Source organism: Ctenocephalides felis, unplaced genomic scaffold (assembly GCF_003426905.1).
Source record: "Ctenocephalides felis isolate EL2017-DRISC unplaced genomic scaffold, ASM342690v1 CF-g0.4_SCAFFOLD_03572, whole genome shotgun sequence".
NCBI classification, from domain to species: domain Eukaryota; kingdom Metazoa; phylum Arthropoda; class Insecta; order Siphonaptera; family Pulicidae; genus Ctenocephalides; species Ctenocephalides felis.
The window spans coordinates 35,618,928-35,635,393 of record NW_020539726.1 but is presented as its reverse complement, the minus strand read 5'-3'; the positions used below and the strand labels follow the sequence as shown (position 1 = coordinate 35,635,393).

Sequence of the window (16,466 nt, the reverse complement as noted above, 5' to 3'; positions counted from 1 at the left end):
TAGTGCGTACATCAGTGTACGACATACTCAAATTACACACTTCTTGTCGAAACGGTTTTTCTGACGAGCTCCTTAAAGATATCGAAATGCAAATCGAGTTTTTGAGAGAACGGAGTATCGGATTTGAATGATCTTAGAAACATTCAATTAGTAATGATTGGGAGAAGAGGTAATTAGTTTTCGGCAAAACACAGGTCCAGCCGTTTCGAAGATGAAAATGTGTAAAAAATGAAAGCTTTTGAGTGAACTAAGTGTATGATTTGAATGATCTAAAAAAACTTTCTGATGTGTTGCCAAAACAATTGTTTTCGGCGAAGAAAAAATTGCTAGTCAGTATAGTTCTTTTCCTCGAAATTAATTATTTTACTGGTTCGTTATTCAATTTCCTCGCCAGTACAGTCCCGTTTTTTTACCAAAAGTAATTACATTGGACATTGCTAACATATTATCTAAATTGTTGTTAGTAGAGTCCCTTTTCTCGAAATTTATTATTTTCTTAATCCAATATTTAACTCGCTCTCCAGTAGAGTCCCATTTTGTCAAAATTAATTACAGTCCCTTTTCTCGATATTTGTTGTTTTACCGATTAATCATTTGAGTTGCTCGTCAGTAGGGTCCTTTTTCTCAAAGCCACGCCTCAACATTATTTATTATGCAAATATTTAAAGTTGCTCGTCAGTAGAGTCCCTTTTATCCTTTTTCTCATAAAATACATTAATAGAGATTATTTTACAATTTTTTAAAGTTACTCGTCAGTAGAGTTCCATTCTTTTTAAAATCATAGAGTGCCATTAAAATTAATTACTTTGCTAATTTCTATCCTAGATTTATGTTGCTCGTCAGTAGAGTCCCTTTCTTGCCTTTAAAATTCAATATTTTACTAATTTCTAACCAAAATTTAAGTTGCTCGTCGGTAGAGTCTCTTCTCTTCTTAAAAAATTGTTTTTATTTTTTATAAAATATTTTTGTAATTTTGGATTAAAAATTGAAAAAATGACCCAGGCTAAGCACAGTCTAAGCGCTACTCCGGTACAAATGTTTACCCAAGTGCGTTTAGACTGTTTGTGCTGGGGCACTTGTCCAATTTTATGTGAAAACTATTGAAAAATGTGAAAATGCCGCCAAGCTAAGCACAGTGTAAGTGAAAATGTCGCACAGAATTATTTGCAAATGCGTTTAGACTGTGACTATACGGGAACACTTTTTCAATTTTGAGTAAATTAGGAAACTATATATTTTTTTTTGAAATTGAATTCGAAATGAAATGACAATTGTTAATGTTCTGGAGATTGATTAATTGATTTATGATTCACATTTGATTATTTGCTCAGATATAACAAGATAGCAAAAATAATGAAAGTTGGAGTAATTGTAATAATATATTTGAAAACGTTTTCTCAAAAAAAAAAAATGGCATAATAATTTAATTTAAATGACAAATATAATTTCTCAAAAAATGACATATATATTTAATCTAAATGTTTCATTTAGAAAATGACAAATATAATTTCTCAAAAAATGGCATAAATGTGATTTCGCAGAAATGGCATAAATATTTAATTTAAAACATGACAAATATAATTTCTCAAAAAATGGCATAAATATAATTTTTCAAAAACGACATAAGTATAATTCTTAAAAAGTAGCATGAATGTAAATTTCCAAAAAATTGCATAAATAGCATTACTGAAAAATGGCATAAATATAGTTTCTCAAAAATAGCATAAATGTTTAATCTAAAAAATGACGAATGTAATTTCTAAAAAATTGCATAAATATAATTTTTCAAAAACGACATATGTATAATTTTTAAAAAGTGGCATAAATGTATTTTCTCAAAAATGAAATAAATATTAAATTTCTTTGAAAATGGCATAAACAAAATTTCTCAAAATAATAATATATTTATGCCAAAAAAGACAAATAAAATTTCTCAAAAAATTACATAAAATTTTTCAAAATATGGCACGGATAAAATTTCTCAAAAAAACGTATTAAAAAATTTTTTTTCAATTTTATGTTAATTATAAAAATGTAATTTTGGGTTGAAAATTCAAAAAATTACCCAGGCTAAGCACAGTCTAAGCGCCACTCCGGTGCAAATGTTTACCCAAGTGCGTTTAGACTGTTTATGTACTGGTGCACTTTTCCAATTTTGCGAAAACTATTGAAAAATGTGAAAATGCCGCCAAGCTGAGCACAGTATAAGTGAAAATGTCGCACAGAATTCTTTGCAAATGCGTTTAGACTGTGGCTATACGGGAGCACTTTTTCAATTTTGTGCAAATTAGGCAACTTTTTTTTTTGAAATTGACTTCGAAATGAAATGACGATAGGAGATAAATTGATTTATGATTTACATTTGATTTGCTCAGATATAACAAGATAGCAAAAATAATGAAGTTACAGTATTTGTAATATAACGTTTAAAATTTCTCGAACATTTCATTACGGTACGAGAACTTCCAGCAATTTGCCTTAAGGCACGATGCCATACACCACTAGTTTATACTTTTGTATCCTTTACCCCCAGGACTTGTTTACCAGCCGGTTTGCTATGCAAATTCCCTTACAATAATTTGCAACTGATGGTCCAATCCGGTGCAAAGGGTTCTACAGTCAACACTATGCAGATCTCTTGTCTTTTGGGCCAGATTGAATTGGAGGGTAAAAGGCCTCCTGTTATGATATCGGGGAAGTCTTTGCCCAGTTTTCCTGCTTATGAGCCTTCACCAAGGGCCGGTGGATTTATTGATGGCCGGTTTATGACCGGGATTCAACCACAGGAGTTTTTCTTCCATTGCATGGCTGGCCGTGAGGTAACAATAAATGATTATAATAATAGAAGTAGAAAGAATAATAAAAATTTTGGAATTTTGACGTTTCCAAGGACTTATATGGTTCCTAATTGATAAAAGAAAATTCTCTGAAAGTTTTAGCTCTTAATATTAATATTTAGATAGTCCGCGATTCGATTAAAAATTTCGAAAATAAAATTTGACACATATACTATATATATATGTGTATTATATATAATTTGATACATATTGTATGCGATATATTTATGATAATATATAAAGCTTGTGTTTTTACAAAAATCGTTTTCTACTCGTCGAGACCTTTCAAACGATACCCCACATGCCATAAAAAATACAATCTAAATTTTTTGAAGTAAAACTTCTTTAAGCTCGTTTACTAGAAACTCATTAAAAGACTGTATTTTGTGGACAAATGACCTAGTTAATTTCAGTATTCGCTACAAAAGTTTTGCACGTTACATGTTTTAAACAGTTTTTCAATAAAATTTGACATTCTAATATTGTTTGCGATATAATTATGATAGTCTATACTTGTGTTTTTTTAAAAATCGTTTTCTACTCGTCGAGACCTTTCAAACGATACCCCACATGCCATAAAAGATACAATCTAAATTTTTTGAAGTAAAACTTCTTTAAGCTCGTTTACTAGAAATTCATTAAAGACTGTTTAAAAAAGTTTTAATTGAATCGCGGACTATCTAAACGTTTATATTAAGAGCTAAAACTGTGGTAGGAGGGTGAAAATTTAGGACTAAAATATTTTTTTTACCCTAGGGTCTGATTGATACCGCCGTCAAAACCAGTAGATCAGGTTATCTCCAAAGATGTTTGATCAAACATTTGGAGGGCTTGACAGTTAAATATGACCTGACAGTCCGCGACAGTGACAATAGTGTGATTCAAGTAAGTACTTGCATAAAAAAAATTATAGTAGTATTATTTATATATTTTTTTTTCATTTATTCATTTTGAATCGTGTATTCGTGTATTCAGTTGTATTAATTTTTTTTTTTCAAATGTTTGTATGTAAAAAATAAAAATAATGGGCCTTAGAACTGTTCCTTGAGATACTACACATTTGACAAATTTTTAATTAATTTTTAATTTTCGTTTTTCTGATAAGAATTTCTGTATCTTTCAAGTCATTCTGAATCGTTTGGCACCAAAATTTATATAACTCTGCGTATTTAGTTGTGCTATTTTGTTTTTTTTTTAAATTGTTTATATATTTATAAATATAATAATGAGCCTTAGAACTGTTCTTTGAGGTACTCCACGTTTGATAGATTTTTAATCAATTTTGAATTTTTAACAATGTGATTCAAGTAAGTGCTTGCATAAGATTTTGTTATAGTAGTATTATCTATATATTAATTTTTTTATTTAGTCATTTTGAATCGTTGGCACCAAAATTTATATAGCTCTGTGTATTCAGTTGTGCTAAATTTTTTTTTATGTTTGTATATAAAAAATAATAATAATGAGCCTTAGAACTGTTCCTTGAGGTACTCCACATTTGATAGATTTTTAATCAATTTTTAATTTTTGTTTTTCGCTTTTTCTGATAAGAATTTCTGTATCTTTCAAGTCATTCTGAATCGTTTGGTACCAAAATTTATATAACTCTGCGTATTTAGTTGTGCTATTTTTTTTTTTTTTTTAAATTGTTTATTATAAAAAATATCATAACGGGCCTTAGAACTGTTCCTTGAGGTACTCCACATTTGATAAATTTTTAATCAATTTTTAAGTGTGATTCAAGTGAGTACTTGCATAAGATTTTTCATAGTTATATTATTTATATATTAATTTTTTTTTCTGCAGTTTTTGTATGGGGAAGATGGAATGGATATTTCCAAAGTTCAATTTTTGAACAAAAAGCTAATTCCATTTTTGAATGATAATTCTGATGTCATCTTGAACAAGAAAATTGTTGAAAAGTTCAATGAAGAAGGTGTTCCTGAAGATTTGACACAAACTATTAAACAGGTAAGTGTTATAATAAATTTATGTCGTACTAAATTTACAAGGAGTACCACCGGTTTATTTTTCTTTAATTTTGATGAAGCTTTGCACAGTGATAGGGTTGATAGTCAAATGTAATAGTAAAATATTATAGGCCTGTGAGCAGTGGTTGGATTATAAAAATTAATTGAAGTTTTGAAAAAGTAGAAGCAAGTGCTTAAACTGACTGAGCTACCGAGACTATTACCGCGGTTTGTTTAACAAAATTTTAATTTTTACACTCTAACCACTTACGATAGGCCTATAATATTTTATTCTGTTCCTTTTGATTATCAGCTCTATAACCATGCAAAGTTTCATCAAAATCCTACAAGAGTAAACCTGAGGTTCACCTCGTTAGTATTGTCAAGTTGTTTTTGTCTAATTTTATGTTTCAAGTCATTCTGAATCGTTTGGCACCTAAATTTATATAATTCTGTGTATTTAGTTGTGCTTATTTACGTTTCCTTTAAATTGTTTATATATAAAAATTATGATAAAGGGCCTTAGAACTGTTCCTTGAGGTACTCCACATTTGATAATGTTTTAGAAATTGGCTTTTTTGATAAAAATGTTTGAGATTTTTAAGAATTTTTAAATTTTTAGGAATTGATGTTTTTGATAAAAATGTTTTTTGAGAATCTAGAAATTTTTAGAAATTATCTTCATTGATAAAAATGTTTTTTGGGATTTTTGAAATTTTCAGAAATTGACTTTTTTGATGAAAATGTTTTGAGATTTTTGAGAATTTTGAAATTTTTAGAAATTGACTTTTTTGATCAAAATGTTTTTTGAGATTTTTAGAAATTGATCTTTTTAATTTGATAAAAATGTATGAGATTTTTGAGAAATTTGAAATTTTTAGAAATTGACTTTTTTGATCAAAATGTTTGAGATTTTTGAGAATTTTGAAATTTTCAGAAATTGACTTTTTTGATAAAATTTTTTTTGAGACCTTGGAGAATTTTGAAATTTTTACAAATTGACTTTTTTGATGGAAATGTTTTGAGATTTTTGAGAATTTTGAAATTTTTACAAATTGACTTTTTTGATAAAAATGTTTTTTGAGATTTTTGAGAATTTTGAATTTTTTAGAAGTTGACTTTTTTTAAAAAATGTTATTTTTATTTTGAAATGTTTTGGAACTTTTTTATCCGTTGCTTAGAGACGAAATATAGAAGCGCGTACGCGCCGCGTCGCTATTTAACGAAGAACAATAATACGAAAATTTATACTCAATATAAAAATCTCTATAAAATATCTGACAATTTGATGTGCATATATCTAATGATCATTTTAAACCTTCAAACGGCATTTTTTGGACTGTTTTTAATCGATCTCCAGAACCGCTAGACCTGCCTTCTTAAAAATTTAATAAACTCTACTTTTGGTCAATACAAGTAAAATGTTTCTTCAATCATTCAAATCGAACGCTTCGTTATCTCAAAAACTGGAAAACTATTTTCACATTTTTTGCATCGTGCCTCTGAAACGGCTGGACCTGCCTTTGGTAAAAACTAATCAGCACGTCTCCTTATAGAATAGAAATCGAATATCAATCAAATCGCCAAACAATAATTTCAAATATTATCAAAGTCAAACAATGAAAAGCGTTTTTTTTTTGTATTTTTTTTATTCATTTCTACAATTTAGCTATATTTTTTTAATTACAACACTCTAAAAAAATTCCTTAAGAAACTTCATAAAGATTTATCAAAATCCGAATATTCGTTTAGGAGGAGTTTAAGTTTTATACATCATTACAGAAGAATTTGATGATTTGTTATTATATGATATTTTATGATATTAGGTTGTCAAATATCTCCCTTCCGCTTTTTTGCTCTTGGTTTAATATAAAAAGGCGGAAGGGAGATATTTGACAACCTTATACGTTAGTGCTTTTGAAATCGTCGGGGAAAATTTGTATCCGCACACACACACACAAACACACACGTACATCAATTTTTTCTAAAGTATGCTAAAGTGTTCAGAAACCTCTGAAACGTAAAAATATGCAAAAATTTCGATTTTTTGCGTTTACTATAACTTACCCTACGGGAAGTTATAAGTGTTATCCTATCCACTTACACCTAGTTCCTTTATTTTTTAGTTAAAACGTTGGAAGCGCAAATACATGCACATACAAACACACAGATACGTTGTTGATTTTTTCTGAAGTATGCCAAAATGTTCAGAAATGTAAAAATATGCAAAAATTTCGATTGTTTGCGTTTACTATAACTTACCCTACGGGAAGTTAAAAGTGTTATCCTACCTACACCTAGTTCCTTTATCTTTTAGTTAAAACGTTGGAAGCGCAAATACACACACATACAAACAAACAAATACATTGATTTTTTAAGTATGCCAAAGTGTTCAGAAACCTTTAAAACGTAAAAATATGCAAAAATTTCGATTTTTTGCGTTTACTATAACTTACCCTAAGGGAAGTTAAGTGTTATCCTATCCACTTACACCTAGTTCCTTTATTTTTTAGTTAAAACGTTGGAAGCGCAAATACGGCGATCCCTTACAAAAAGACAGAACAAGCCCATTCGCGCAGTACTCCAGAAAATATTTACCGGAAAAAGACAGCATCGAGTCGGCCCAAAAAAAATCCAAAATGACCGGCAGAACCCGGTTGACCAAAAAGGTCATCAAAATGTGGCGTGCGATCCCTAAAGAAGATAAAGAAAAATTGAAAGCCAAGTTGAAAAACATGTGTCCGGATCCCCTGATCTCTAAATACCAACCGGATCACTACTTTGGGGTAATAAACGAAAATTTGGAGAACTTGATGAAGGATTATTTGGATAAACAGAATGTCAAGGAGGATTTTGAGGATATGATAAAGTATAAGGCGATGACCACTTTATGTGAACCCGGTGAACCCGTAGGCCTCCTAGCAGCCCAGTCTGTGGGCGAACCGTCTACTCAAATGACCCTTAACACTTTCCATTTTGCTGGCAGAGGTGAAATGAACGTCACTTTGGGTATTCCTCGTCTCAAAGAAATCCTAATGACTGCCAGTAAAGACATCAAAACTCCTTGCATGGATATTCCCTTCAGAGAAAATGTAGCCAAACATTTTTCCGAAACCGAACGCCTCAGAAAGAGGTTGGTGAGGGTTACGATTGCCGAAGTTTTGAAGAAGGTGCAAGTGCATCGGATAGTCACCGGTGCGAGGAATAAAATGCACAAGTATTCGGTGAAGTTTGAGTTTTTGCCTCATGGTGCTTATAAGAACGATTTTTGTGTGAAGCCGAAGGGGATCATGAAGTTTATGGAGCAGAAGTATTGTCAGTCGCTGATGAGGGCGATTGTGAAGTCTTCTAATAGCAAACAAATGTTGATTGTGGATGAAAAACAGAAATCTAAGAGAAACAAAAAAGACAATGATGAAGAAAATGAAGATAAGGCTGCGAAGAAATCAGGGTACAAGACTTTTGGAGAAGACTATGCTACGTCTGATGAAGATGAAGGACTTGTAAGTTAATAAAAGACTCCGATGAAATATAAAAGTAGTGTGTTAATTTGTTTTTTTTTTTTCTAGGGCGATGATGAAGATGCGACAAACGCTCGCAAAAGATCAAGGCAGAAGGATGATCAGGAATACGATGTGTCTGAAGATGAACAGAATGATGTTACGTCAGAAGGTAAGCATAATGATGTATTCTTTAAAGTTTTACTCACACATACTTACTTTTTCCTAAATTCGGTCTCATTCGATTCAGAATGGTTTCAGATGATTCGATTCATCAATGGTTCAGAATGGTCGAGAAAACATAAAATTAGCGAATAGGATTTTTTCTCCTTTGGGAAGTTAATAAGAGCTTTACTTTGTTGCAGATGATATGGATGAAGATTCAAATGAATCCAAGAACTTGGAGAATGGTAATGATGCTGATGATGTCAAAACCGAAATGTGTGATGATGGTTTCACTTTTGATGAAACAAACTACCTTTGGTGCAAATATGTCTTTACGGTAAGTCAACCTCGAGCTTATTTTATTAGTTAATGTTCTTGATAGTCTAGAAATGTTCTTGATAGCTTGAAAATGTTTTGGGTAGTTCTGGGCAGTTAGAATGTCTTTAGAATTACTCAAAAGATGTAGGTGGTCTGAAATATTTCTAGATAGTCTTAAAATGTTCTAGATGGTTGTAAAATGTTTTCTGATCCAAAAATATTCTACGCAATCTAAAAATATTCTATACAGTTTGAAAATGTTGTCTGTAGTCTGAAAATGTTTTAGGTAGCCGGAAATATTGCTAGGTAGTCTAAAAATGTTCTGGATAGTTTAGAAATTCTAATTTAGCTGTAGACAACGCCTAGAGTATTGTCCTTCGCTAAAAATTTTATAGAAAATCTGACAATGTTTTAAATCGTCTGAAAATATTTAGACAGTTTAAAAAGGTCCTAGAGAATCTAAAATTATTGCAAATCGACTGAAAGTGTTCTAGGCTGTTGCAAATCGTTTAAAAATGTTTTTGAAAATGTAGTTTGAAAATATTCTAGAAATATTCAAAATAGTTTGAAAATATTGCAAATATTCTAGGCAGCCTGAAATTGTTCTAGACATTTTGAATTTTTTTTTAGATAGTCTAAAAATATTAACATATGATATTAGACTGTCAGAAAATATTTAAGACGGTCTTAACAATTTGTAGATGCTAAAATGTTCAAGTCTGCCTAAAAATATTCTCAAAAAAAAGGAGTGCGCATAAGGTTCACACGCGATTGAAGTAAAATTTATTTGCTACTGTACAAGGTGGCATTTAGGTAAAAATGAATACATCATTTAACAATTTTGAATTATGTTTAATAGTAATAAAGTAACACTCGTAAAAAGATATCTTCGCCATGATAGAATAAAGCTGTGTTGCTTTAATATTCTTTAATATCTATGAAAATGCTGAGAATTATCATGTTAAACAACGCCTTAAGAAATACTGTTCTCACAATTTCACTCATCATGTAATTGTATTTGAAGAACTTCAAGTAACTGAAATTAACATACATTCATTGACTGTTTGTATTTTTTACTTTTTCGCTGGCGATATAATCTCATTCTTTGAGTAGCAATAATGTCTGTCTTGCCTATGAAAATAATATCTAAAAATATCTAGTAACCACGAATAATACTAATAACTCCAATAAACTTACGTTTCTTTCACGGCACCTATTTTTCATTCGTTTTATTATTTTCACTATACAATCAAAGCAATCATACTCACGCGACACGACGACCAATCACAATCGACCCGTATAGAAATGATATCATCGAGAGCGAATGACGAATTGGCAACCGCCGCGGCCGTATAGCTTTTCCGTTGCATTTGTACAGATTTACTCCCTAGTCGCGCCTAAAAAAGTTTTACTTCAAACATGGTTTCATTCGGATTTTTGGAACTTTGTTTATTTATTGTGTCCTTTTTTTTCCAAAGATTTATATAGAATACTACGAATAATATAGAAATTATGTATGACGAACAGTTCGGGCGTAACGCAACTTCCGTTGCATTTTCAAAGATTCACTCCCTAGTCGCGCCTAAAGAAGTTTTACTTCAAGAATTGTTCTATACAGTTTAAAATTACTCTGTATTATCTGAAAATTTTGCAATTTGTCTCAAAAATATTCTAGACATGCGGAAAATGTTCTAAACAACCTTCATGTATATGTTCTACATGAAGTGCAAATTGTCTGAAAATATTCTAATTTAAAGTAGTCGGTAAGGCATATTTAAAATAAATTAACACATTTTTGAAAAACGTAAAAATACTTATTTAAAAAAAACAAACTAGAATTTTAGTAATCTCTGTCAAGATTCAATAAAGATTATCTTTTAATATGATTGCACTGACTAAGCATTACATCATTTTTTTAGAGAGGGCGTACGCCTTGAGCATTCAATAACAATTTTTAACCTGAAGTTATAGTAATCGTTCAAAAATCGAAATTAAAAATTTTTGTTTTAAAAATTAAAAAAATTACCCAGGCTAAGCACAGTCTAAGCGCCCACTCTGGTACAAATGCGTTACCCAAGTGCGTTTAGACTGTTTATATACCTGGAGCACATTTCCAATTTTGCGAAAACTATTGAAAAATGTAAAAATGCCGCCAAGCTAAGCACAGTATAAGTGAAAATGTCGCACAAAATTATTTGCAAATGCGTTTAGACTGTGACTGTACGGGAGCACTTTTTCAATTTTGTGCAAATTAGGCAACTATTTTTTTTTTGAAATTGTATTCGAAATGAAATGACGATTGTTAATGTAATAATTGATTTATGATTTACATTTGATTTGCTCAGATATAACAATAAGATAGCAAAAATAATGAAAGTTACAGTATTCGTAATAATATATTTGAAAACGTTTAAAATTTCTCGAATATTTTGTTACGGTGCGGGATGTTTTAGCAATTTGCGTTAAGGCACTATGCCACTTTCAACTAGTTTCTTCTTTATTTCTAGTTGGGCATGCATTACACAAAAGTAAATCTACCTGAAATCCTGAAAGGCCTTGCTGAAAAAGCCGTCATTTGGGAAACACCGAATATTAAACGAGCCATAACTTACCAGAACAACGACGGCGAACTTGTTCTTAAAACCGATGGCATCAATATCGTTGTAAGTATAGTATTTATATATATATATATATATATATATATAAATATCTCACACACCGCTCCCACTCCTTTACCACACTTGCTTTGTAACCTTGATCAGTGTCCACAATGCACCGCTATCAATAACATAAAATATAGGAGGGCAATATGTGCTTCTTCAATTTCTCGTTTGTTAATATAATAGTATATTATTATTTTACACAAATTTAGTGTTCAATCAATTTTACATCATAATTAATTTTTTCTGTTGGTTTTCCTGGTTCGGTATGTATAATTTCCTTCTTTTTTTATATATTTATATTTATCATCAACTTTGTATTTATGTAATATGTTTTTTTGGATTACTGAATGATGACACACATCAAGTGTCGAAACGTGTAATGGAATAAAAAATTTTGTTATTTAATCTTTTTTTAATTCGACGGTTGGGCTGCAAAAATATTAATTATAAACTAAATGTTTATGCAATTTTAGGAAATGTTCAAATACAACGATCTACTAGATTTAAACAAATTGTACTCCAACGACGTACATTGCATCGCCCAAACTTATGGCATTGAAGCCGCTAGCCGAGTGATAGTAAAGGTAAGGATAAGGTTATATTTATATTTATATTTATACTAGCTAACCCGGCAAACGTTGTTTTGCCATAAAAGTATGCCTAAATTGATAAAAAATTAATAAAAGTGCCAAAAATCAAATATTTAATAGATTTGGACTCTGATTCTTTGACAAATAGTTAAAAACTTGTTATAATTTTTAAAATTATTTGACATTTCATACTTCAAAAATTAATTCGCTCGCATCATAGTTTTTTGTTTATTATACTTTTGTCATGTCATATATGTCAATAAAATTTTCTTTCAAATATTATTTATTTGTTAATGAATTAATAATTATTTTAAATCATCAATGAATAATTATATAATTGTTAAATTCATAAGTTTGGCTAAATCAACACAGGAATATTGTGGAAATAAATATTTTTTTACATAAAGATCTGATTTTTGACATTCGCATTTTATTTCAAATTAATTATAGCTGTCAAAATATTTTCTTTTCGATCAAATTTTAATATAATATGATATAATATTTAGTTTGTCTAGTTTGTTTTTGTCAGATTCTAATGATACCCTCAGATTGTACTATTCCATTTAAGAGGTTACAATTTCCTGTAAGATTAGCATTTGCGCAATAACAATCAAAATATATATATTATTATATTTTAATTACACAAATTACACTCCGATAAATAATTCGAACGCATCATAGTGTTTTGTTTATTTTAGTTTTGTTTATGTCGATTTTTTTTTTAAATTAAATTTTAGTCTAAATCAACGCAGTATCTTTATCTAAATATACAATTTTTTATATAATTATTTGATTTTTTACATTTGCATTTAATTGAAAAATAGTGAATGTCAATTTCATATATCCAATATGCACTAAATTTATAAATGTCAAAATATTTCCTTCTTGGTCCAAAATTAATATAATATGATGATATTTATTTTACAATAATGTTTTGTATCTATAATTTGCTTGGCAATATTGCCTATAACATAACTTGGAATAATTAATTTGCTTCTTATTGAAGTAAGTTGTTAAACATTTTTTTTGTGAAATGTCAAAATTTTGTTTATGATTAATTTTAAATTCAATATGTCGCTTTTTTATTGTGATCTCTGATCTATAATGTTTTGATGAAGTTTTGGTTTCCGAAATAATTTGGTAAGCTAATCAATTAAATCTAAATCGTAAATCTATTTATATAATTATTTTCATAAATACTGACAAATGACATTTAATTTTTTTACATGTCAACATTTATTCAAATTTTTAAGCATTGATTTTTAATTAGATTTAAAACTATAAACAGTGATTTTGAATATAGCATTTCATCAAATTTGGATTTAAATGTTGGATATTTCTATATATGTACATGTTTTTGAATTTTATTTTTTGAAATGTCAAATTTTTTTTCAAAAATTATATATCGAAATTTTCCTAAATTTTGACATTTGCCATTTTAGTGTTCTGTTTTTTTTGGTCATTTTCTGTCAAAATTTTTAGAAATTTATAAAAATTATATATTTAAATTTCAAATTTACTTTTCAAGATTTCCTATAACCTAAGTTGAATATATATGCACACGATGAGCCAATAAAATTTGAAATCGGTTCAGTAGTTTGGGCGTCCATCGCGAACCAACATCGTGACACGAGATTTATATATATATATATATATATATATATATATATATATAGATTTATATTTATATTTATAAAGTGGCAAACTTTTTTTGTCTCTCCTGGTACGAATTAATACTTATAATTTATTTTTGCAGGAAGTACAAAACGTGTTCAACGTTTACGGAATCACTGTAGATCCCAGACATTTATTACTGATCGCCGATTATATGACATACGATGGAACTTTCCAACCCTTGAGCCGAACCGGGTTGGAAACATCGGTGTCACCTTTGCAGCAAATGTCTTATGAATCTTCACTGACGTTCTTGAAACAAGCTACCATAAAAGGTAATAATTATATATATATATATATATATATATATATATATATATATATAGTAGCGAATACTAGGTCATTTGCCCACAAAATACAGTCTTTTAATGAATTTCTAGTAAGCGAGCTTAATGAAGTTTTACTTCAAGAAATTTAGATTGTATCTTTTATGGCATGTGGGGTGTCGTTTGAAAGGTCTCGACGAGTAGAAAACGATTTTTGTAAAACAAAACACAAGCATTATATATTATCATAATTATATCGCAAAGAATATTAGAATATCAAATTTTATTGGAAAACTGTTTAAAACATGTAACGTGCAAAACTTTCATAGCAAATACTGAAATTAACTAGGTCATTTGTCCACAAAATACAGTCTTTTAATGAATTTCTAGTAAACGAGCTTCAAGAAGTTTTACTTCAAAAATATTAGATTCTATCTTTTATGGCATGTGGGGTATCGTTTGAAAGGTCTCGACGAGTAGAAAACGATTTCCGAAAAAACATTTGTTTACAAAATACAGTCTTTTAATGAATTTTTAGTAAACGAGCATAAAGAAGTTTTACTTCAATAAAATTTAGGTTGTATCTTTTATGGCATGTGGGGTATCGTTTGAAAGGTCTCGTCGAGTAGAAAACGATTTTGGAAAACATATAAATATATATTAGGGTGGTCCTTAATATGGACACTTTCGATTTTATTATTAAGTAAATGCTTGTGCCATCTGTAACTAATTTTGTAGAATGTTTGCAGGGTCAGCTAGTATATATGTATTTATTTTCAGGTATGCAAGATGACCTGAATTCCCCTTCAGGTCGACTGATGGTAGGACAGCCCTGCGGTACAGGTACGGGTACTGTTTCTTTACTAAATAAAATTTCACATGTGGCTTTTGGGTGAAATTTTGAAAATTTTGAATTGTGTAATTGTAATAAGATGTAAGCGAGAATGTTATTTGTATTTTTGAGAATATATATTTGTTTGTAGAAAGTGTGTTTTAATTGAGTATAAAAGTCAGGGGTAAAAATTTGTATCAATGTTATGGCAAGGCCATGTTATGCTCCATACATTGTGCTACTGAATCATACTGTCAAAATAATGCAAATACATGGAGTATTTGCTGTGCTTTAAGGAGTTTTACACATAAACTGCAACGTTACGCTTATGTTACGAAGCTGAGTCAGAAATACCCTGTTATCTGAGAGCGTTTTTTTTTTGACATTTGTGCGGTTTTTACATTAGGTTTTCCATCTGACAATCTGAGAAATACGTCTGACTGCACAGCAATCGCATGGCTTTTGACAAAATTTAGTATTGAAAGTTCTTCATAACATGTTCTTGCCATAACAATATATTCCGTAAGATGTATATCCTAGTTGTTTTATTTTTCCAACGCATTATATATATTGAAACAGTATGTCGGTGTTATCGCAATAAATTTTTCCCTTTAAAATATAAAAATCCCTTTAAAAAACACCGTATCTGTTTACGCGCCATTAAACCTATTCGAGTGATATGCCTTTTATATTGTGTACAGAATATGATATATCCGCATAACAATTCGCTTTATGCAAAAGATTTATTGACAGATTTAAATAAGGATTATTTTTTAAAGTAGGTTAAAAAAAGAGGAAAGATCGAAACTTACATAGATTTTAAATTCATGCATAAACTAGTGGTGTATGGCATCGTGCCTTAAGGCAAATTGCTGGTACTTCCCGTACCGTAATTAAACATTCGAGAAATGAAAATAATCGATGATTGTTTTGAATAATTTCAAATAGATTATTAATTATAAATACATATTGCTAATTTATAAGTGCTCATTAGGCGACAAGCGTATTCTACAAACAACTTGTGTGTATGTTTATAAGAAATTTGTTAATTTTTCTTTTTTTTATTTTTTTGATGATTTTGAAGTCCTTTCAAAATTTTGAAATTTTTTTATAAATTCGAAATCTTTTTGGAATTTTTGAAAAAAATCGATTTTTTTTTTAAATTTTCTGACAATTTAGAAATTTTTGAAAATATTCGATTTTTTGAAAGATTCTAAATATTCTCAACTTTTTGTAAGGAATCGATTTTTTTTTGAACAGGATGAAAAATTTCGAAAACTTGAATTTTTTGAAACTTAAAATTTCTTTGAAAATTTTGAATTTTTTGTTATTAATTTTCATCAATTTCAATTTACGAAACTTTTTGTTAAAGCATTTTTTGCACACCGTCTACACAAGCATATTGTTATTTGAATTAATCTAATCGGATGATCCGTACTCTCAAAAACTGCATAACCCTTTTCACATCCTATGCGTTCCATTACTCCGAAGCGGTTGGACGTGCCTTTTGCAAAAAAATATTTAAAATATTGGTACTGAACCCAAAAAAATTGTGTACACATTGTTAAAATCTCTATAAAATATCTGATAATTTGATTTGCATATGTCTAATAAACATTTTTGACCGTCAAATGGCATTTTTTTTTTAATT

At 29.4% G+C, this 16,466-nt stretch overlaps 1 protein-coding gene across 1 annotated transcript in view; it reads left to right on the top strand.

The window, feature by feature from the left end:
• Positions 1–14,879, top strand: part of LOC113388419 (DNA-directed RNA polymerase I subunit RPA1-like) — a 24,313-nt gene extending 9,434 nt beyond the window's left edge. Inside the window, exons 2-12 of the mRNA XM_026625797.1 lie at positions 2,534–2,819; positions 3,594–3,722; positions 4,644–4,814; positions 6,002–6,007; positions 7,321–8,310; positions 8,377–8,479; positions 8,673–8,809; positions 11,298–11,453; positions 11,927–12,037; positions 13,800–13,992; positions 14,764–14,879. Coding sequence (XP_026481582.1) covers positions 2,534–2,819; positions 3,594–3,722; positions 4,644–4,814; positions 6,002–6,007; positions 7,321–8,310; positions 8,377–8,479; positions 8,673–8,809; positions 11,298–11,453; positions 11,927–12,037; positions 13,800–13,992; positions 14,764–14,879 — 2,398 coding nt within the window. The remainder of the gene's footprint in view (positions 1–2,533; positions 2,820–3,593; positions 3,723–4,643; positions 4,815–6,001; positions 6,008–7,320; positions 8,311–8,376; positions 8,480–8,672; positions 8,810–11,297; positions 11,454–11,926; positions 12,038–13,799; positions 13,993–14,763) is intronic.
• The last annotated feature ends 1,587 nt before the right edge of the window (positions 14,880–16,466 follow it).